The 20,582-nt window shown below is 70.0% G+C and overlaps 3 protein-coding genes across 5 annotated transcripts; 1 reads left to right on the top strand and 2 right to left on the bottom strand.

The window, feature by feature from the left end:
• Positions 1-589: 589 nt before the first annotated feature.
• Positions 590-5,903, top strand: LOC310895874 (zinc finger protein 783-like). 2 transcript variants are annotated; one of them, XM_083827623.1, is made up of 7 exons: positions 590-858; positions 1,775-2,176; positions 2,314-2,440; positions 2,569-2,685; positions 3,151-3,261; positions 3,386-3,505; positions 3,880-5,903. In XM_083827623.1, the coding sequence occupies exons 1-7, from the start codon at positions 625-627 to the stop codon at positions 4,593-4,595; spliced, it is 1,827 nt and encodes a 608-aa protein (XP_083683749.1). In that variant the 5' UTR covers positions 590-624; the 3' UTR covers positions 4,596-5,903. The 2 variants fall into 2 exon arrangements, with proteins under 2 accessions (XP_083683749.1, XP_083683750.1); XM_083827624.1 differs by having other exon boundaries at positions 595-858; positions 2,572-2,685.
• A 140-nt stretch (positions 5,904-6,043) lies between these two features.
• LOC310895875 (uncharacterized protein) lies at positions 6,044-12,260 on the bottom strand. Its single transcript, XM_083827625.1, has 4 exons — positions 12,129-12,260; positions 9,761-10,395; positions 8,233-8,436; positions 6,044-7,733 (listed from the first exon to the last, which is right to left on the bottom strand). The coding sequence occupies exons 2-4, from the start codon at positions 10,296-10,298 to the stop codon at positions 6,706-6,708; spliced, it is 1,770 nt and encodes a 589-aa protein (XP_083683751.1). The 5' UTR covers positions 10,299-10,395; positions 12,129-12,260; the 3' UTR covers positions 6,044-6,705.
• Positions 12,261-13,955: 1,695 nt separating this feature from the next.
• Positions 13,956-16,923, bottom strand: ZNF589 (zinc finger protein 589). 2 transcript variants are annotated; one of them, XM_083827374.1, is made up of 3 exons: positions 16,659-16,901; positions 16,430-16,540; positions 13,956-16,088 (listed from the first exon to the last, which is right to left on the bottom strand). In XM_083827374.1, exons 2-3 carry the CDS (start codon positions 16,461-16,463, stop codon positions 14,257-14,259), a joined length of 1,866 nt encoding a protein of 621 aa, XP_083683500.1. In that variant the 5' UTR covers positions 16,464-16,540; positions 16,659-16,901; the 3' UTR covers positions 13,956-14,256. The 2 variants fall into 2 exon arrangements, with proteins under 2 accessions (XP_083683500.1, XP_083683499.1); XM_083827373.1 differs by having other exon boundaries at positions 16,430-16,923.
• Between the last annotated feature and the right edge of the window lie 3,659 nt (positions 16,924-20,582).

Here is a 20,582-nt window from a genome sequence, read left to right as displayed (position 1 = left end):
CCCCGTGTCCCTCCTTGTCCTCCTGGTCCCCCTCCTTGTTCTCCTTGTCCTCCTTGGCCCCTCCGGTCCCCCTCCTTCTCTCCTCCTGTTCCCCTCGTCCCCCTTGTCCCCTCTGATCCCCCGTGTCCCCTCCTGTCCCCCTCCTTGTCCCTTCCTGTCCCCCTTGTCCTCTATGGTCCCCCTTGTCCCCCTCCTTGTCCCCCTTGTCCCTCCTTGTCCCCCTGGTCCCCCCCCTTGTTCCCCTTGTCCCCCTTGTCCCCTCCGGTCCCCCTCCTTCTCTCCTCCTGTTCCCCTTGTCCCCCTTGTCCCCTCTGGTCCCCCGTGTCCCCCTCCTTGTCCCCCTTGTCCCCCCTCGTCCCCCCTCGTCCCCCCGTCCCCCTCCCGTCCCCGTCCCGCACGGGGAGGCCCCGCCGAGCGCCCCGGGCCAGCAGCGTCCGGCGGGGGGAAGGAGCCTCTCCGCGGGGCCCCGGGGCAGCCCGGTGCCGCTGCCGGTGCCGCTGCCGGTGCCGCTGCCGGTGCCGCTGCCGGTGCCGCTCCCGGTGCCGGTGCCGGGCCGGTAGGCGGCAGTGCTCCTCGCTCCTCGCCGCTCCCCCCGCCCGCGCCCGCCAAGCACCGGCGAGGCGGATGCAATTCCCCGGCTGCCCCTGGCTCCTCGGCGGGGCGGCGGGGCCCGGCCCGCAGAGCGCAGCCACCGACAGCGGCCCCGGCAGCGGCCCCGGCAGCGGCCCCGGCCCCGGCGCGGCGGCGGGCGGCCCCGCGGCCCCGCTCGGCAGCGCGCTCTCCCCGCCGCGGCCCGGCCCCAGCCGCCGGGGCCCGGCCCAGCTCCGCGGGGCCATGGCCGAGTGGGCGCCCGCCCAGGTAAGCGCGGCCCGGCCCGGCCCGGGGCTCCCCCCCCCGCCGAGCCCGGCCCCGGTCCCGGCCCCGGCCCCGGCCCGGAGGCGGAGCCGCCCCGCCCGCGCTGCTGGGGCGCTCCCCGACGGGGCCCGCTCCGGCCCCGGGTCCCCGTCCCGGGTGCCCCTGGAAGGCGCTCGGGCCGGGGAGCGGAGCCCCGCGAGCCCCCCCCGGGATGGCCCCGAGTGGCCCCGTGCCCCCCTCGAGATGCCCCCGCGCACCCCTCGAGTGTCCCCGTGTCCCTCCCGGGGTAGCCCCGTGTCCCCCTCGAGTTGGCCCCGCGCCCCCCCAGAGCGTCCCCGTGTCCCACCTGGATGTCCCCGTGTCCCACCTGGATGTCCCCGTGTCCCCCCCCGGCATGGCCCCGGTGCCCTTCCCGGGATGCCCTCGTGTCCCCCTGCCCCGGGATGTCCCCCTGCACCCCGGCCCGGGATGCCCACGTTCCTCTCGGACGCCCCGCTGTCCCCGCGATGCTCCCGTGTCCCCGGGATGCCCCTCTGCGGGCTCCAGCCCCGGGACGTCCCCGTGCCCCGCTGACCCGGGATGCTCCGGTGGCCCCGCCGTGGCCCCGCTGCTCCCTGCCCACCCTGCTCCTTCCTCCGCCCGAGGGAGGCTCCCACCCAAGCACATCCAGAAAATCCCCAAAAAAAAGGGTCGGGAGGGGCCCTGCTTCACCCCAGCGGCACAGCTGGGGGGCTGCCAGCACGGCGCGGTGACCTCCTGCAGCTGGCTGCCGTCCCACGGGGACGATGACCGGCGCTGACTCGGTGGCCGCGCGGCAACCCGCGGGACCCGGGCACGGCACGGGGGTACCCGCGGGGTCCGGGAGGTGGGGGGGCAGCACCCGGCGTGCCCCCTGCCCAGCCCGCGCCTCCCCGTGCAGGTGCAGGAGTGGAACGTGGAGCCCCCCCACCTGATGCCGCTGCAGCCGCCACTGCTGCCCGAGCGGGCGCACGTGCGGGAGGCGCAGCTGCACTCCGCCGAGGCCTCGCTCTGGACCGTGGTGGCCACGGTGCAGGCGATGGAGAGGAAGATCGACCTCCTGGCCACCCGCCTGCTCAGCCTGGAGGGCCGCTCCGGCACGGCCGAGAAGAAGCTCCTGGACTGCGAGAAAACCGCCATGGAGTTCGGCAACCAGCTGGAGAGCAAGTGGGCCGTGCTGGGCACCCTCATCCAGGAGTACGGGCTGCTGCAGCGGCGCCTGGAGAACGTGGAGAACCTGCTGAAGAACAGGAACTTCTGGGTGCTGCGCCTGCCCCCCGGCCCCCGGGGCGAGGTGCCCAAGGTGGGCAGGGCCGGGGTGGGCACGGGGGGCCCGGGAGCCCTTCGGGGCTGTCTCTGGGGCTACGCAAGTCCCCGCGGCCGGGACGTCGAAGGGACGGGGACAGGCGCTGCTGAGCTGCCCGCGGCCTGTCCCTGCAGGTGCCGGTGACGTTTGTTGACATTGCCGTCTACTTCTCGGCGGAGGAGTGGAAGAATTTGGAGGAGTGGCAGAAGGAGCTGTACAATAACCTGGTGAAGGAGAACTATGAGTCTTTGATCTCCCTGGGTAAACATCCCTTTTTGCCCCTTTCCCGGCGGCCAGGGGCGTTCGGCACCGTCTCTCCCCGGCCCCACATCCCGCGGTGACGGGGAGGGCTCGGCCGCCGCTGCGACCCCGCGCTGTCTCCCCCCGAGCAGACGCAGCCCTGGCCCGGAGCGACGCGCAGCCCCGGCTGGAGCGCGGGGAGGTGCCCTGCGTCCCCGAGCAGAGGGACCTGGAGCCGCGGGAGCTGCCGGCGGACGCCTGCGCGGGTGAGGCATCGGCTCGGGCAGCTCCTCGTGGCGGCAGCGCCCGGCTCTGCTCCGGCCCCGCTCCCTCCCTCCTGCTGCATTTAGGGTGCACGTCCCCTAAGTCCCGTCCCTACTGGGCTGTGCGGCCGTCGCCTGTCCACACGGGCCATGCCGTGGTCACCCATCCCTGCGGGATGTCCCGTGGTCACCCATCTCCGTGGGATATCCCATGGTCACCTGTCCCCAGGGGATGTCCCGTGGTCACCGGTCCCCGGGTCACCCGTCCCCAGGGATGTCCTGTGGTCACCCATCCTGACAGCTCCCCCAGGGGTGTTCGAGGCCCTGTCACCGCTGCGGGACAGGGACACGCAGCGTGGCCGGAGCAGGGGGGCCCCCACCCCGCGGCCGTTCCCAGCGCCCCGGCAAGGAGCGGGGCCGCGCCGGGTGGCTGCCACCCGGCACCGCCAAGTCTCTCCTTGTGAACAGAGCCGCTGATCTCCACCTCCGACATCCTGTCCCGGATCAAGCAGGAGGTGGCGTTCGTGGGGGAGCAGCAGTTCGGGGAGGACCGGGGGATGCCCGCGGACCCCTGCGCAGGTGAGGCCGGCACCACCCGCGGGACGCGCCAGCCGGGTGCTCGGTGCCTTTTGGAGCGGTTGCCTCCTGGGCCCACCCTGTGCAGGATGCGGCCCTGAGTCCCCATCCCCGTCCTTCCCCGCAGGTGCTGACGCCCTGATCACGGCGCACGACTTCTTGTCGTGGATCAAGCAGGAGGAAGAGCCGTGCGTCAGGGAGCCCTGGGAGCTGCCGGAGAGGGAAATCCTGACCGGTCCCGGCCCCGGTGAGCGATGCCTGAGCCTGGGCTGGGGGGGGTCCTCAGCCCAGCAGGAACTGTGCGGGTCCTGCTCTTCCCCACGGCCGCTGCAGACCATGTCCATGCTGGTGCAGCTCGGGGATTGCCCTGGGGAGACCCCGATCGGGTGCCAGGGGTGGCAGAGCCCCTGCTCCCACCGATGCGGGTCATGGGCCGTGCCTATGCCCCGGCCATGCCGGGCTCTGGCTGAAAGATGTGTTAGGGTGCGCGGGGTCAGGCGGGGAGGCACCAGGGACCACATCGTCCCCACGGCTCCGGGTTAGGCTGCGGGTGCTGCCCCCCAGCTTGGGGCCGTCCCCGGTCCCCGGCAGCTGCTGACCGCAGCCTTTTTCCCCCCGCAGCCGGCGAGGGGCTGATGGTGAAGACGGAGGAGCGGTGTCCCCGCGCCGAGCCCCCGGAGGAGGTGCTGCCGGGTGCCTCCGCGGAGCTGCTCTTCCCGGGCTCGGGCTTCGGGAGCCCCGAGGGACAGGCAGCGGTGGCCGGGGGAGCCCTGCCCGCACAGCACAGACTGGGCAAAGCCCTGGGTGCGGAGCCGGGGCCAGGGGCTGAGCCCGGGGGGGTCCCGGCAGCGGCGGCACCGTCCGAGGAGCGCCCTCACGGCTGCGCCGAGTGCGGGAAGAGCTTCAGCGGGAAGAAGAGCCTGCGGATCCACCAGCGGAGCCACGCGGCCGAGCGCCCTTACCCCTGCGCTGAGTGCGGCAAGAGCTTCAACTGCCACTCGGGGCTGGTGCGGCACCAGATGATCCACCGCGGCGAGCGGCCCTACAAGTGCGCCGAGTGCGGCAAGTGCTACAGCCGCAAGGAGCACCTGCAGAACCACCAGCGGCTGCACACGGGCGAGCGGCCCTTCGTCTGCGCCGCCTGCGGCAAGAGCTTCATCCGCAAGCAGAACCTGCTCAAGCACCAGCGCATCCACACGGGCGAGCGGCCCTACCAGTGCCCGGCCTGCGGCCGCAGCTTCCGCTACAAGGAGTCCCTCAAGGACCACCAGCGCGTGCACGGGGCCGAAGCGGGACCCCCGCCACTGCCACCCCCCGGATTGCCCCCCGGGGACTAGGGGACGCCCTGCTGGCGGACTGATGCCCCCTTCCCCGGGACTTGGGGGAAGGGGGGGGTGGGGAGGGGGCCACGCGCCGGCCACGGAGCTTTGTACCAAATCCGGGCGCCCGGCCGGGGGGGGCGCAGGCAATGGCGCGATCTGCCCCGTGCGTGGGGAGGGGTCTCCCCCCCGCCCCCAGCCCCACCACGGAGGGACTCTCGTCAGCCCCCCCCTGCCGCTCGCCCCCGCCAGACAATCTGGGGATGATGGACGGGAGCTGCTGCCTGCCATGCCCCCCCCCTCCTCCCGCCGCTGCCCCCCCCCCCCCCCCGCCGCCGTCCCCGCCTGCTGCTCTGCCCCCTCCCTCCAAGCCCCCGCTGCTTATTTTTACTCCCCGCGCCGTCCCGCTCTGTACAGTGCTTGGGGTGTCGTTTTGTATGGACGATGCAACGCGGAATAAAGTCGTGCTGGGCTGCAGCGCCTTCGCCCCAGCCCCGCGGGGTCCCCGCTGTCCCTGTCCCCCATGGAGCCCCCCCCCCCCCCCCCCAGGAGGGTGGCAGCATCACCTCCAGAGCCAGAGGCAGGGCTGAGTGTGACGTGCACGCACGTGGGACCTGTGTGTGCACGGGAGCCGCTCCTGTGGCCACGGGGGTCCCCAGGGCCAGCAGCAGCCGCAGCCCAGCAGGGCCGCCCGCCTTGTAAAGCTGTTTCTAGCCGTTCTCACCGAATCCCAGCATTTATTGTTTTTCTTGCGTTTTTCACTGAACTCCTGGGCACCAGCTCACAGCGAAGCCTTCCCTGGGAATCGAGCCCTGGGCTTTGCACGGCGACCGGAGCCCACCTCTCCCCGCATCACCCCCCCCCCCCCCCATGTATTTCTGAATCGTGTTGCTGCAAAATAAAATGCTCCCGGCCTGCAGTGCCCAGCACCCAACTCACGCCTCCAGCCGCTTGTTGTCCCCCTCCCCAAAGGGGACCTGGCCACCCGGGGCGGGGGGGGGGGGGGGCAGTTGTACCCAGGTCACCCAGCAAGGGCTGCGGCTCCTGCTGCCAACCACGCAGGCGGCGACGTGCAGCAGCTCAGCCCAGCGAGGACGGTTTGGGCTGGCACCCCCCGCCGTGGGCTGCAGCCACAGGAGCGTGGCTCCGCAGGGCTGGAGCTGCCGGGGACCCCAACCCCACAGTGGGCTCGCAGACCCCGCTGCCACCGCAGCAAACAGGAGCATCCTGCCCCCCCGGGCCACGGCAGCACCGCAGCGGCACTGTGGGGGATTAGAGCCGGGAGGCACCGTGGGCAGGCGGCGAATTACCAGCATGACGCAGCAGCCCCGGCGGCCCCGGCACGAGTGAGCGGCGGCCGGCAGCCTCCCAGCAGCGCGCAGCGGAGGCTCGGGGCGGGGATGGGGGCCACGGCCGCACCCTGCTCCCGCCCCAGCACCGAGTCCACACACACACACACACACGCACAGAGAGATGGCATTTTCTGTTTTTTTGGGGATTTCTTTTTTTTTTTAAACAGAAGTTTATGGGTTATATGCAAATTAGGTCATTAAATGATTTGCATAAAATGTTCGCACATCAGCGACTAAGTGTTCCTAACTCCCCACCCCCCCCAAGGTAGTAATCCTACTCGACTAGCGCCGTCACACGCCCCGCTGGCACCCACGCATGCACGCCTCCCGCCGCTCGCTCGGGGCTGCCCGCGGGAGCGGAGGCTCGGCCACGGCCGCCGGCACCTCCCGGGTGTGCGTGCACACCTCGCACGCGAGCGCGCATCGCCGCCTCCTGACCCGGGCTCGCGCACGCGGCCGGCGTGCTCCAAACTCGCCCAGCACACGGCAGGCTCGCAGGCACGCGGGGCGCCAGCCGCCCGCGTGTCCCCTTGTACCTCCCCCGTGCTCACAGGGTCCGGGCGCGGTGGCACGGCGGGCACCAACCTTGCTCACGGCCGCACGCTCGCTCGCACGCGCCTCCGCGACACACGCACGTACACGCACACCGCCCCCCCCCCCCCGTGAGCACGCCCGTCGGTCCGTGGGCAGGCACCCACCGCACGCCCGGAGCCCCGCGCGGGGAGGGAGGGCTGTACGCACACCACGTCCTTCGCGGGACGGCGTCCCCGCCGGCCCTAGCTGTTGGTGAGGAAGAGCCGTCTGTGTCTGGAGGCAGAGCCGCGCGGCCGCCCTCTGCGCCGGCCCCGGCCCCGGTTCCCGAAGGGGCTTCGGCTGGGCACGGCGGTCTCCGCCCAGCCGGCGTTCCCGGCCTGCGGCTCGGGGAAGCTGGGCTCGGCTTTGGGCTGCTCGAGGAGCGGGCTGGGGTCCGGCCGGGGCTCGGCCGGCGGCGCCTGGCTCTGCCGGGCGCTGGCCCTCTCCTGGCGCAGGTAGCGCAGCTCGTCGCGGATGTCCGTCAGGACGCCCAGCAGGCGGAACTGGAGCTCGCGGTCGCGGGCCCTCTCCTCGCGCTGCGTGGCCCGCTCCTCCTGCCACATGGCCAGCTCCTGGTGGTACAGCTGGTCCCACTGCTCCTCCAGGTCCAGCAGGTGATGGATGTTAGTCCTCCAGCTCTCCCGGCGGTCCTCCCGCAGGCGGGAGCAGCCCACGCCGCCGCGGGCCGGGCCGGGGGCGGCGGGGGCGTCCCCCGGGGGGGAGGCGGAGGAGGGCAGCGACTCCTCGGTCAGGGCGCCGTGCAGCGGGGAGCGTGCCGGCGGCTCCTCCTCCGTCGTCTTCTCCCAGGCGGGGCCCATCAGTACCCTGGGCAAAGCGCCCATCTCCGGGCCCGGGCCCCCCGCCTGCTCCTCGGGGTGCGAGGAGTCGAGCGAGCGGCCCAGGGGGGGCAGGTCGGACACCCCCTCGTGTCCCCAGTCCGAGTGAGCGTCCACGGGGTTGAGAGGGTCCTCGGGCAGGGAGGTGACGGAGCCCTGGGAGCTGCACCGGCGGATCAGCATGGCCTGGCGGGACAGCTTCATGTCCTCCTCCGCGGACATCGGGGCCTCGGGCCCCGGCTGCAGCCCCATGGCCCCTCCGTGGCCCCTCTCCACCTCCCGGCCTTCCCGTTCCTCCTCCTCCGACATGGAGGCGTAGGAGACGAGGGACTCGTTTCGCAGGGACGGGGAAATGGCTGTCATGTCCGGAGTCCGCAGCTCTGGTCCCGACTCGGCTGGAAGAGAAGAGAAGCCCTCCTGTGAGCGCAGGTCGCTGCCACGTCTGCTCTGCGCTGTCCCCGTACCCCTTCCTGACACACGGACGCACCCTGTCCGTGCAGCCCTCAGCCCAGCTCTCCTCGCACGGCTCCCATCCCTCCATGTCCTGCAGCAGCGAGTTCCCCAGTCCCGCTGCTTGCCGCAGGGAAAGCCGCAGCCTTTGCCTCCACTTGGATCTGCCTCCTCCTCGCGCCACCCAACAGCCCTCGGCAGTTGTGAAACCGTGCTCCGGGTTCGCAGGCGCGCACCCGCAGCCCTTCGAGGCAAACGAGCAGCACCCACGGGACTGCTCAGGGCCGGCCCCCCAGCACCGTGCCGAGGGCCCCCCCGTGCCGGGACCGTGCTCTCGGTGCAGACCACCACCACCGCCACATCTTCCACCACCAAGCCTCCGGCGCTTCCCCACCCACCCACCGCACCTTCCCTCCCCCCGACAAAGCCCCGGAGCGGCCTTACCCGAACTGCTCTGCCCTTCCCCTCGGCTGTACTCGCAGATGACCGAGGGGTCCGGGCTCTGCACCGCCAGCCGGGGCACGGCGGAGCCCTCCACGTCGGGCAGGGACGAGGGCTGCCCGTTGGTGTCGATGTAGATGCTGGGGTGGCTCACGCCGGGCTGCAGGTGCATGAAGGACTGCTTGGTTGCGCCGGGGAAGAACAGATCTGCGGGACAGAGAACACCCAGCCTCAGCTGCTGCGACAGCGGCACTGCCGACTCGTGCGTCCTGGCGTTACGGGTGGCCGGGGCTCCCCCAGAGAAGGGTCCCCGAGTGCCGTGCAGGGGAGTGACACGGCACGGGGGACGTGGCCACACCAAGCCCCAGATGTGCCTCCCGCAGGGACACCCGCACAACCGCTCGTCGTCGCTTCCTCCCAGTCCCACAGAGGGCTGGCACCCCCTGAACAGCCCCCAGGACTTCTGCCTTGAGCCCAGAGCTTTTTTGCTCTGCAATAACGGCGTCTGGTTCAGAGACAGCCTGAGCCCGCTTCAGAAGTGAAACGAGACCCACGCTGCCCACCCGTCCCCACCGACACCTGACGGGCCGAGCTGAAAGGTGAAAAGCGGAGGAAGGAGCAGGAACAACTACCTGCGGTGTCCTTTGGGGGCACAACGAAGGCGGACACGTTCCCTTGCAGGAAATGAAAGGGCAGGGGGGCCGTTTGCCTCCTGGACAGTAACAAAGCCTAGCCGGCGTTTACCTGCAGGCCCAGCCCAACCCCACCGCCAAGCGCGGCGATGTCGGGCAGTTAACTCCCAACACCTTCCCCCAAGCGCTTCCCTGGCCTTTGGAGTGAAACAGGCGTTACGCAAAAGCAGAACCTGCGTGAGACCAAGACACAGGTGTATTCTGCAGGAACTGGAGGGTTCAAAGGCTCAGCCCCATCGAGAAGGCTCCTCCCGGCCACGCGCAGCACCACGGTGCAGGTGCGAGACGCAGCGGGAGGACAGCGCGGTTCGGTACCGCGGCAGCTGCTCCTGCTGCCTCTGACCTCTGCTAAGCATGAGGGACGCTAACCCTGAAAAGAACAGGGGAAATAAAATCCCATCCTGTCTTTTAGCGGCTGCCTTGAGATGGTATCCAGCAAGGCCAGGCACTGTATCACATTTTAAAAAACGACCCACTCCCACAAAGTTTGACGCGCTCCGGTTGATCCCAGGTTACTTCCAGGGTGGGTTTTTAATCCCAGCGTACGCAGCTTTCAACCCTGGCGGTTTGCTGCTCAGATACTACAGGACCACAGCCCTGCTGCGTGCTGTAATCCTGACACAAACCGCGTACGAGAGCAAAACCCACAAGTCTCCTTCCATGATCCACGCCGTGCCGGCAGGCACAGAGCACGAACGCTCGGCAGAGCCCGGAGCTGGGGGGACCACGGCCTGGCGAGGTTACCAGGCCCGGCGGCACTCGAAGAGCTCAGGCGGGGCTGCAGCACAGGACTAGAGCCGCTCCAACTCTCCTGTCCCCAGAGAACCACCACGACTGACCTGGGTCCAAGATGATTTCGGGCTCCGAGTCGTGGCTGGCCTGCAAGAAAGTGGAAGCCACCATCTTCTCCAGGGGCGTGAGGCGCGGCTTGTGCAGCGGCCCGCCAGCGCGGTTCATAGGCAGGTGCTTCTTGGAGGTGATCTTTTTCTTGACGTCCAACCGCAGGTCGCGCCACTTGTGCTTGAGGTCGTCGATGGAGCGCTCGGTGTAGCCCAGGAAGTTGACGCGGCTTTGGATTTGGGTCCAGAGCTGCTTCCGCCGCACGGGGTGAGCCCGCAGGGCTTCAGACCCATACAGGGCGCTGAAATGCCGGACCACATTCCAGACCAGTGTCTCGGTCTCGTCATTGGAGAAGTTGGCCTTCCTCTTCCGGCCAGACGCTGGCATCGCCTGCGAGGCTGCAGCAGAGGTGGAAGGGGCACAATTGAACCTCGGTCCCCACTCCTCTCTGTCAGCTCCTGGGGGAAACATGGGGCTGCGGGAGCCCGAGGGAGCCGCGGAGGAGGGAGCCGAAGCAAGAGCCCCCGAGGCATCCATGGCAGGGGAGGCTTGGGCCGGGGAGGATCTAAAGAGCCGCTTCGGCACACCACGCGGCAGGGGGGCACCTCATCCCCTCGCCCCAGCTCGAGAGCACCTGGGAGGGGAGAAAAGGAAAGGGCAGCGGTGGGTGGTGGCAGTGCGTCACCCCACAGGGTCCCTACGGCAGGGGGGTGACATCAGGGACCCCCAGCCCTCTCCAACCAAAGGCACCCAGGGGCTCCCAGCCAGCTACAACGGGGACCGCAGAGAGGTTCGTGGTCATGGTGTGTGCCCTGTGGCCATGACACGGGCAAGCACCTTGGGGCCACAGCAAGCACCTTAGCCACGGCACGGCTTCAGGGCCACGGCGAGTGCCTCAGGGCCACGCAGAGGGGAACCAGCAGCCCCTCAGGGCCACGCTCAGGGCAACAGGGAGTGCCTCGAGGCCACGGGGAGGGCCTCAGCACCGCCTTGAGGGCGATGGGGAGCACGTCAAGGCCATGGTGAGCATCTTCGGATGCGCGGCAAGTGCCTCCAGGATGTGGCCTTGGCAAGCATCCCGGGGCTGTGGCAGGAGCCACAGCAACAGCTTCAGCACCACAGAAATTGCTTCTGGGCCACGGAGAGCGCCTTGGCCATGGGCAACAACTCAGGTCCACAACGGGGACCGTGGTGATGGCAAGCACCTCAGCGCTGTGGCGAGGGCCAGTGCCATGGCGAAAGCACCAGGGACACAGGACAGGGCTTCAGGGCCACAGTGAAGACCTTGGCCAAAGAGCAGGTGTTGGGGCCGTGGCGAAGGCTATGGCCATGGTGAGCATCCCAAGGCCACGGTGAAGACCTTGGCCATGCTGCAGCCCTTGGCACTGATCTTGTCTGTGGTGAGAGCCTTAGGGCCTCAGCGAGCACCGTGGGGCTCTGGCAAAGGCCTTGGCCATGGTGAACCTCTGAGGTCCATCAAGGGAGCCTTAGAGCCATGGCCAAGTCCTTGGCCACGTCAAGCACCTCAAGGCCATGGCAAAGACAACAGTGAAGGCCATGGCCACGGTGAGCACCTCAGGGCCCCGAAGAGCACCTGGTGACAGCCCTGGGGTAAGGACCATGGCCATGGCGAGTGCCTCAAGGCCACGGTGAACACCTCGGCTGTGGCCAACACCTCAGGCTTGCAGCAAGGTCTACAGGGCAACCTCGAAGACCTCGGCCATGGCGAATGCCCTAAGACGATGGCGAACACGTGCAAACCACGGCGAGGACCCTGGCCACGGCGCAGGTCTCGTGTCCCCGCGGCGAAAAGACCTTGGCCGCCGCAATTGCCTGCAGGCCACGGCGTGGTCCTCAGCAAAGGTCTCGGCCTCCGAGCATCCCGTGGCCGGCCCGCAGACCTCAGGACCCCACAACAACAGCCCCCGAGATGGGGGGGGGGGGGACGGGGGACGGGACAGACCCCAGCCGAGGCCTCGTCCACGCCGAGCACCTCGGGGCCCTGCTACGGACTCGGGAGCCCACCGGGAGCCCTCGGGGCCCCTCGCACCCCCAGCCGAGGCCTCGCCCTCGGGCTGGGGGCGGTGAGGACAGCCCGGGGAGGGGGCTGCAGCACCCGGGGGCCGGAGGGGTTGGTGGGGGGGGGGCTACCGGGCACAGCCGGCGCCCTGCCCTCCACCGGGAGCCTTTTGTTCGCGCTTCCGACGGGCACCGGGGACAAAGGGGCCGGGGCCGGGGCCTGCCCCCGGGCCCCCCCCCACCCCGAAGGGGTGGGGGGGGGCCCGGGGGCAGGCCCCGGCCCCCCAACCTTAAGCTTTTTCTCCCCCCCCCCCCCCCCCAAAGGTAGGGCAGCACGGCGGAGCCTACCTGTACCGGGCCGGGCTTGCAATGGGGAAGGGGGGGGGGGGAAGGGAAGGGGAACGGGGAAAGGGGGGGAAGGGGGGGGGGGGGGGGGAAGCGACGTCGGGGGCCGGTGTCGGTAAGGGCTCAGGTCCGGCGGCGGCGGCGGGTAATGGCTCCCGCCTCGGCGGAACTCGCCTTCATTTCCTCCGCCTCCGAGCGGCGCGGAGCGGGGGGGGGGGACGGGGACACGGACCCGGCGAGAGCCGCTGCTTGGCCGCCCCCTGCCGGTTGTGCCGCCGAGACGTTCCGGTATGGGGGGGGGGTTACCGGGGGGGGGGGGGGGGGTTCGCGTCGAAGGGGGGGTGAGCCCCGTGCCGCACCCGCACCGTGCTCCCCTGTGTGTCCCCCCCCCCCTCCCCGCCGGTATCCCGGTACCGAGGACCCCCCCCCCTCTCCCCGTATCCCCAACCCCCCCCCATTTGTACACCCCCGGTCTCGTGCACGCCGGTGGGGTCCCAGCCGTCCGTCCTGTCCCCGACCCCCCCCCCCGGCTACCCCTTGCCCCCCAGTCCTTGGGCATCCTCGTGCCCCCCCCCCCGGGATCCCGGGACCCCCCCCATTCCCCCCCAGGGTGCTGTTTGCACCCCCCCGGTGCTGTTTGCACCCCCCCGGTGCTGTTTGCACCCCCCCCGCCCCGTGCTGTGCACCCCAATGACCCTCCCGGTGTACCCCGACCCCGCACCCCCTTGTGACCCTTGCCCCCCCCCAGGCACCCCAATGGATGTCCCCCAGCACACGCTGCCCCTGCACCCCTGGGGGGCCCTGGCACCCCCCCCCCGCTCCCAGCCGGGCACCTCCCCGTGCTTCCTGCCCCTCGCACCTTGTCCCATGCCCCCCAGTGCTGCCCCATGCGGCACGAGGGGTGCCCCCCCTGCCCTGTGCACCCCCACAGGCACCCCTGGGTGAACTTAGCACCCCGACGGGCACCCTGCACCCCGCCCCGTGCAACACAAAGGGTGCCCCTTACGCCCCACGCACCCCAACATCACCCGGGTGCATCCAGGGGACCCCCCCAGTGCGCCCCAATGAATCCTGCCTGGGCCAGCCGCCCCCGCGCCCCCCGAGCCCACCGCCCACCCTGCTCGCTGCACCCCGACGGGCACCTCGAGCCCCCTGCCCTGGGAACCCCAGTGGGCACCTCTCGTGTGTCCTGCCCCATTTGTGTCCCAACGGGCACCCCCCTGCCCAAAACACCCCCACAGGTCCCTCTGCAGACACTGCCCCACACTGAGCTCCCCCCGCGCTGCCCGGCTCCCGTCCGTGTCCCCACCAGCATCGCTTCTGGGGGCAATAACCCAACGGGACCCAGTTTGTCCTGGGACCACGGTGTCCTTTACCAGTCTGACCTCCTAATGCCGGGGCTGACCCTTCCCCTGGGTCCCAGCGGGGCATGGGGGCTCCAAGGGCTGGTGGGGTGGGGGGCATGAGGTTCCCTGGGGCGCCCCAGAGCTGTGGGGACAGCCCCGTCCCATCCCAACCCATGGATCCTGGTGCAGCAGGGGATGGCAGCGGTCCCCGTGCTGGGGGCCCTGCACACATGGGGGGCACGTGCAGGGGACCCCCCCGGGCACCCATGGGTGCCATCTGTGGGGCGCGGGGAGCAGCCGCAGCGCCGCTGGGACAGGCAGCCCATGTCCCCAGCCCAGGGTGACAGGACAAAGGGAGGCTCGGGGTGGCACCGCTGCTGTCAGCAGCAAAACCCCAGCCCGGAGGCACGCGGTGGGGAGCGCGGCGGCTCTGCTAATTGCTGCGCTGGAAGTTGTGTTCAATTACGACAAACACCACCCGCTCTGCGGTTTGCTGACGCTCCGGTTTAATGCACCCGTTGCAGACCTCCGGGCTCTGCGCGGCGGGGGGGGAGCAGCCCCCAGCCGCCTGCTCCCCGGGATCGGCTGCGCCAGCCCCTCGTGGGGCCACGCGGGAAGGACCCCCGGGCACGGGGACAGCGCCAACACAGCGGCCTCATCCTCGTTCCACTCCACCAAACGCAACGTCCCCGCCCGGGGCGAAGCCCACCCAGAGCAGCTCCGTGGTGGGAACGGGCGCTGCTGCTGGCCCAGCTCCCAAAGCCGCGGCTGAGAACACGCCCCGCTCACTGCTTGGCACAGGCGTCCCCGTGCAGGGCTCGCCCAGCGCTGGTCGACAACGCGTGCACGGCGTCCTCCAGCGCATAGAAGGCCTGGAAGAGGTCCGGGGAGGTGGCCCGGCACTCCAGGTACCGCCGCAGCGTGGCCAGGCTGTCCCACACCTCGGGCTCCGAGGGGCAGGGCTGCACCGCCACCAGCTCCCCCGCATCCTCGCCCTCCGCCGTCCCCCCGTCCCAGTCCGCCCCCTCGGCCATTTCGGCATCTGCCGGCTCCCCGAGGCGCTCCAGCCCCTCGTCCATCAGCACGAAGCGCTCGATCTGCTCCTGGCCGAACCGGACGGGTGCCAGCAGCGTGTCGGGGCTGGCGTCGGGGCTGAAGCCGGCGGCACGGAAGCAGCTGGCGATGAGCCCCGGGCGCACGTCGCCCCAGGCCTGCACCAGCATGTGCAGGGCATCCAAGAGGGTCGGCCGCTCCGAACCGCGCGCCGCCGGGAGCCGCGTCAGCAGCCGGCGCCGGTAGTGGCCCTTCAGGTCCCTGGCGACGCCGCGGTCCAGGGGCTGTGCCAGCGCGGCGGCGGGCGGCACGAAGACCATCCTAACGTTGGAGAGCTCGAGGTAGGGGTGCGCCTCGCGCTTGTCGAGGAGCAGCAGGACGCTCTTCCCCTTGCGCCGCATCTCCTCGTTGAAGTCCTGCAGCCACTCGGCGAAGAGGGGGGCGGTCAGGCGTGCCAGGCCGCTGGCGCGGTAGCTCCAGGGCATGTGCTGCAGGTTAACGCCGCGCAGGCAGCGGGGCCGGGGGCTCTGCCCCACCACCCGCAGCGCCGCCTTCTCCGAGCCGTCGGCGTTGGCGCAGAGCAGCAGCGTCAGCCGCCCGCCGGGGCCAGCTGGCTCGTCCTCGGCCAGCGGGGTGGTGGTCTGCAGGAGGACCCCCGTCTCCCCGCAGCTGTACACCTCGGAGGGCGCGTAGCTGCGCAGCAGGTCGGGCAGCACCGCGCTGGCCCAGCGCTCGGCCGCGGGCTGCTCCGCGTCCCCCCTCTCCCGGGGAGGCTTCTCGAGGGCGATGTTGTGGCGCAGCTTGAAGCGGGCCAGCCAGTTGCCGCTGGGCTCGAAGCCGGGCTTGCCCAGCGCCTCGGCCAGGTTTTTGGCCTTGACCTGCAGGAGCGGGCCGCTGACGGGGAGCTCGGCCGCGCGGGCGCTCTCCACCCAGCGCAGCAGCGCGGCCTCCACGGCCACGTCCTTGCCCTCCCGCTTGCGCTTGCGCTCGGGGTTGCTGTTCTGGTGCCACTCGCTCAGGATCCGCTCCTTGTTCTTGATGATGCGGCAGATCTGGGGCTGCGACACCCCGAAGCGCTTGGCCAGCTCGCTCTGGGACACCTTGGGGCCGTCCAGCATCTCCAGCACGCGCACCTTCTCCGTCAGCGACAGCTCCTTGCGCTCTTTGCGGGGTGCCCCCACCTCCGCCCCGGGGCACCCGCTGGCACCGGGGGGGGCTCCAGCCAGGCGTGCCGCGGGGCCACCGCGCTGGGCGAAGCCCCGGCCGCAGGCGCCGCAGACGTAGGAGCAGCCGGCGGCGCGTGCCAGCGGGTGCCGCACCAGGTCCGGCTTCTGCTCGGCGCCGAAGCCGCACTCGGTGCACTCGTGCAGCGGCCGCCCCTGCCGCGCGCCGGGGCTCTCGGCGAACGCCGGCGGGGGGATGAAGCCCCCGTCACCCACACCGGGGCTCGGCTCAGGGACGCCGCCGTGGCCGTGGCCATGGCCGCAGCCTTGCTCCTGCGGTGGCACGGCGCCGGGCTCCGAATCCCCTTCCTCGCTCCTCGCCTTCGTCCCCAGCCATTCCCCTGCGGGAAGACAGGTGCGTTTGGGGCAAAACCCTGCAAATCCCGCAGGATTTGGCCCGCCACCTTACCGCGCTCCCCGTTTGCCCAGGGGATGGCTGTCCCCGAGCTCCCTTCTCCGGCCCTGGTGCCACCCCGTCCCCGCTCACCCTGGGAAGGGCTGGCCGGGGGGCTACATGCCGGGGGGCTACGTGCCGGGGGGCTACGTGCCCGCTCCCGGTGCTCCAGCTGGGCCACGACGTCGGGCTGGGTGACGCCGTACCCTAGCGGCACCGAGGCCCCGGCCGGTGGCGGCACCGTGGCGGCAGGGTGCAGCAGCCCCCCGGGAGCCCCCCGCGCCTTACCCAGGGCGACGAGGCGCTCGCGGCCCTCCTTCATGGCGCCGTCCCGGTGCCGGTGCCCGCGGGGCCTCCTCCGCTCGGGGGGTGGTGACACGGCCGCCGTGATGCCGGGCCCTGCGGGGGGGGACGGGCGGCCGGTAACGGATGCGCGCGGCGGGGACCGGCAGCGCACGGCGGCTTCGTGGTGCACGGCGCCGTGACGGAGCGCTGCCCGGTGCCCGGCCGGCCCTACCGGAGGCAGCGGGGCTGGGTGGCGGCGGCCGGGGCTGTCAGCACCCCCGGGAGCCCGCGGTTACCGGCCGGGTAACGGGGCGGCGGCGATGCCCGCGGAGGGCACCGGGGCCGCCCGGGGATGGACGGCGGCCGGTACCGGCTCGCCAGGCCCCGGTGAGCCCCGGGAGCAGGCAGCGAGGCCGGTGCCGGTGCCGGTGCCGGTGCCGGTGCCGGTGCCGGTGCCGGTGGCGGTGGCGGTGCCGTACCTGGGCCGGCCCCGGCCCCTCCCGCTCCGCTCCGCGCCGCCGCCGCCGCCCCGCGCGGCCCCGCTGCCAGCCGCGGGAGCGCGCGCCCCGCCCCGCCCCGCCCCGCCCCGCCCCGCTCGTCCCGCCCATTGGGCCGCCGCCGAGGGGCGCCGCGCCGATTGGCTGCGGCCACTGCCAATCGAGGCGGGGACGGGAGGGGCGGGGCCGTCCCGGGGACCCGGCTCGGAGGCGGGGGAGGGGGCGGGGCGGGAGCGGCGCGTGCTGGGGGGCGGGGCCGGGGCGGGCTCGGGAGGTGACGTCAGAGAGTTGGGTGACGTCAGAGAGCGGGGGTGACGTCAGAGGGCTGGGGGTGACAGCAGCGGCGTGGGGTGACGTCAGAGCGGTGTTTGGTGACATCACAGAGGTGTGTGAGATGGCGTCAGAGCGGTGTGGGGTGACGTCAGCGGTGTGGGTGACATCACAGGGGTGTGGGTGACATCACAGTGCTCTGGGATGACGTCAGAGCGGCGTGGGTGACATCACAGGGGTGTGGGTGACATCACAGTGCTCTGGGATGACGTCAGAGCGGTGTGGGTGACATCACAGGGGTGTGGGGTGAGATTGGAGTGGTGTGGGACGACGTCAGAGCACTGTGAGGTGACATCACAGGCCTGTGGGGTGACATCAGAGCGCTGTGGGGTGACATCAGAGCGCCGTGGGCTGACGTCAGAGCACTGTGGGGTGACGTCACAGGCCTGCGGGGTGACATCACAGCCCTGTGGGATGACGTGGGCGCGCCGTGTGGTGCCGTGACGCTCCCCCTCTGCTCGGCCCTGCTGAGGCCGCACCGGGAGCACCGTGCCCAGCGCCGGGCTCCCCGGTACCAGAGGGACACGGAGCTACCGGAGCGGGGCCACGGGAGGGCTACGGAGGTGCTGCGAGGCCTGGAGCGCCTGTGGTACGGGGACAGGCGGAGAGCTGGGCCTCGAGGAGAGGAGACCGAGGGGGGGCCTCATCAGTGTGTGTAAATATCCGAGGGGAGGTGTCGAGAGCACGGAGCCGGTCTCTTTTCGGTTGTGCCCAGCGACAGGACGAGAGGCAACGGGCACAAACTGAAGCCCAGGGGGTTCCGGCTCAATATGAGGGGGCACTTCTGTACTGGGGGCGTGACGGAGCACTGGGACAGGCTGCCCGGGGAGGATGTGGCGTCTCCTGCTCTGGAGATATTCAGAACCTGCCTGGATGCCGTCCTGTGCAAGGTGCTCGGGGTGATCCTGCTCTGCGGGGGGTTGGACTGGGTGATCTTCAGAGGGCCCCTCCAACCTCAGCCGTTTTGGGATTCTGTGACACCACAGTGACATTGTACGACAATAGCAGTGGGGGGATGACAGCAGAGCGGTGCGAGGTGACATCACAGCGGTTCGTGAGATGGCATCCGAGCAGCGTGTGGTGACATCGGTGATGTGAGGTGACATCGCTAGTGTGGGATGACGTCAGAGCTGTGTTTGGTGACTTCAGAGGGGCGTGGGGTGACATCAGAGCTGCGAGGGATGACATCAGCAGTGAGGGATGGCATCAGAGCAGTGTCAGATGGCATCAGAGCAGTGTGGGATGACATCACAGTGGTGTGAGATGACATCAGCAACGTGCTATGACATCAGAGCGGGGTCTGTAGGTGCCAACCATGAGGGCTCCAGGGCAGTGGAGCCGCTGGTGAAGGTGATGGTGGTGGAACCGATGCGGGGAGACTGGAGCGAGAACGCCCCCGGTCAAATAGGGACGAGGGGAGGGGAGCTGCCCTGCCAAGACAGCGCCTGGTGCCTGCTGGGGGGCACTGGGGAAGTGCCCCCTGGTTACAGCGGGACAGGAGCTGGTCAACGGCCCCCCGGTACCGCCTGTGACAGTGCTAGGGGGCAGCAGCAGTGCTGGGCGCTGAGTGCTGCACCGCCGGGTGCTGCAGCGGGGCGGTGCTGAGCGCAGTGGCGCAGTGCTGGATGCAGTGCTGAGAGCTGCAGTGCTGGGTGCAGTGCATGCGGTGCTGGCTATTGCAGTGGGTGCCGCAGTGCTGGTGCAGTGCTGGGTGCTGCACTGCTGGGTGCTGCACTGCTGGGCACAGTGCATGCAGTGCTGGGTATTGCAGCGGGTGCCGCACTGGCTGGTGCAGTGCTGGGTGTAGCAGTGGGTGCAGTGCTGGGTGCAGTATCACAGTACTGGGTGCAGTAGGCGCAGTGCTTGGTGTTGCAGTGCTGGGTGCGGCGTACACCGTAGGTGCAGCGCTGGGTACTGCAGTGTTGGGTGCTGCAGTGTTGGGTGCTGCAGTGGATGTTGCAGCACTGGGTGTTGCAGTGCTGGGTGTTGTTGTGCCGGGTGTTGCAGTGTTTGCTGTTGCAGTGCCGGGTGTTGCAGTGCTGGGTGTTGCAGTGTTTGCTGACGCAGTGCCGGGTGTCACAGTGTTTGCAGTTGCAGTGCTTACAGTTGCAGCGCAGGCCGTTGCAGTGTTTGCAGTTGCAGTGTTTGTAGTTACAGTGCTGGGTGTTGCAGCACCAGGTGTTACAGTGCCGGCTGTTTGCAGTTGCAGAGTCGACTGTTGCAGTGCCGGGTGTCGCACTGCTTCCAATTGCAGCTCTTGCAATTCACACTGCTTGCAGCCACATCGTTTGCAGTTGCAGTGCTGGGTGTTGCAGTGCTGGGTGTTGCAGTGCTGGGTGTTGCAGTGCTTGCAATTCGCACCGCTTGCAGCCACACTGTTTGCAGTAGCAGCACTGGGTGTTGCAGCACCGTCTGTCACACTGTTCGCAGTTGCAGCGCCGGGCGTTGCAGCGCTTGCAATTCGCACCACTTGCAGCTGCACCGTTTGCAGTTGCAGCGCCGGGCGTTGCAGCGCTTGCAATTCGCGCCGCTTGCAGCCGCACCGTTTGCAGTTGCAGCGCCGGGTGTCGCACCACGGGGTGTCGCACCGCTTGCAGTAGCAGCACCGCGCGTCGCAGCACCGGCCCTCACACCGTTCGCAGTTGCAGCGCCGGGTGTTGCAGTGTTCGCAGTTGCAGTGCTGGGTGTTGCAGTGCCGGGTATTTCAGTGCTTGCAATTTGCACCGCTTGCAGCCGCACTGTTTGCAGTTGCAGTGTTGGCTGTTGCAGTGCCGGGTGTTGCAGTGCTGGGTGTTGCAGCGCCGGGTGTTGCAGCACCGGCTGTTGCAGTGTTTGCAGTTGCAGCGCCGGGTGTTGCAGTGCTGGGTGTTGCACCGTTTGCAGTTGCAGTGCCGGCTGTTGCAGCACCGGCTGTCACACTGTTTGCAGTTGCAGCGCCGGGTGTTGCAGCGCTTGCAATTCGCGCCGCTTGCAGCCGCACCGTTTGCAGTTGCAGTGCCGAGTGTCGCACCACGGGGTGTCGCACCGCTTGCAGTAGCAGCACCGCGCGTCGCAGCACCGGCCGTCACACCGTTTGCCGTTGCAGCGCCGGCTGTTGCAGTGTTTGCAGTTGCAGTGCTGGGTGTTGCAGCGCCAGCTGTTGCACTGTTTGCAGTTGCAGTGCTGGGTGTTGCAGCGCCGGCTGTTGCAGTGTTTGCAGTTGCAGTGCTGGGTGTTGCACCGTTTGCAGTTGCAGTGTTTGCAGTTGCAGTGCTGGGTGTTGCACCGTTTGCAGTTGCAGTGTTTGCAGTTGCAGTGCCGGGTGTTGCAGTGCCGGGTGTCACAGTGTT

The sequence above is a fragment of the Anser anser genome, assembly GCF_964211835.1.
Source record: "Anser anser genome assembly, chromosome: 2".
NCBI lineage: Eukaryota > Metazoa > Chordata > Aves > Anseriformes > Anatidae > Anser > Anser anser.
This window is presented reverse-complemented; position numbering and strand designations above follow the sequence as displayed.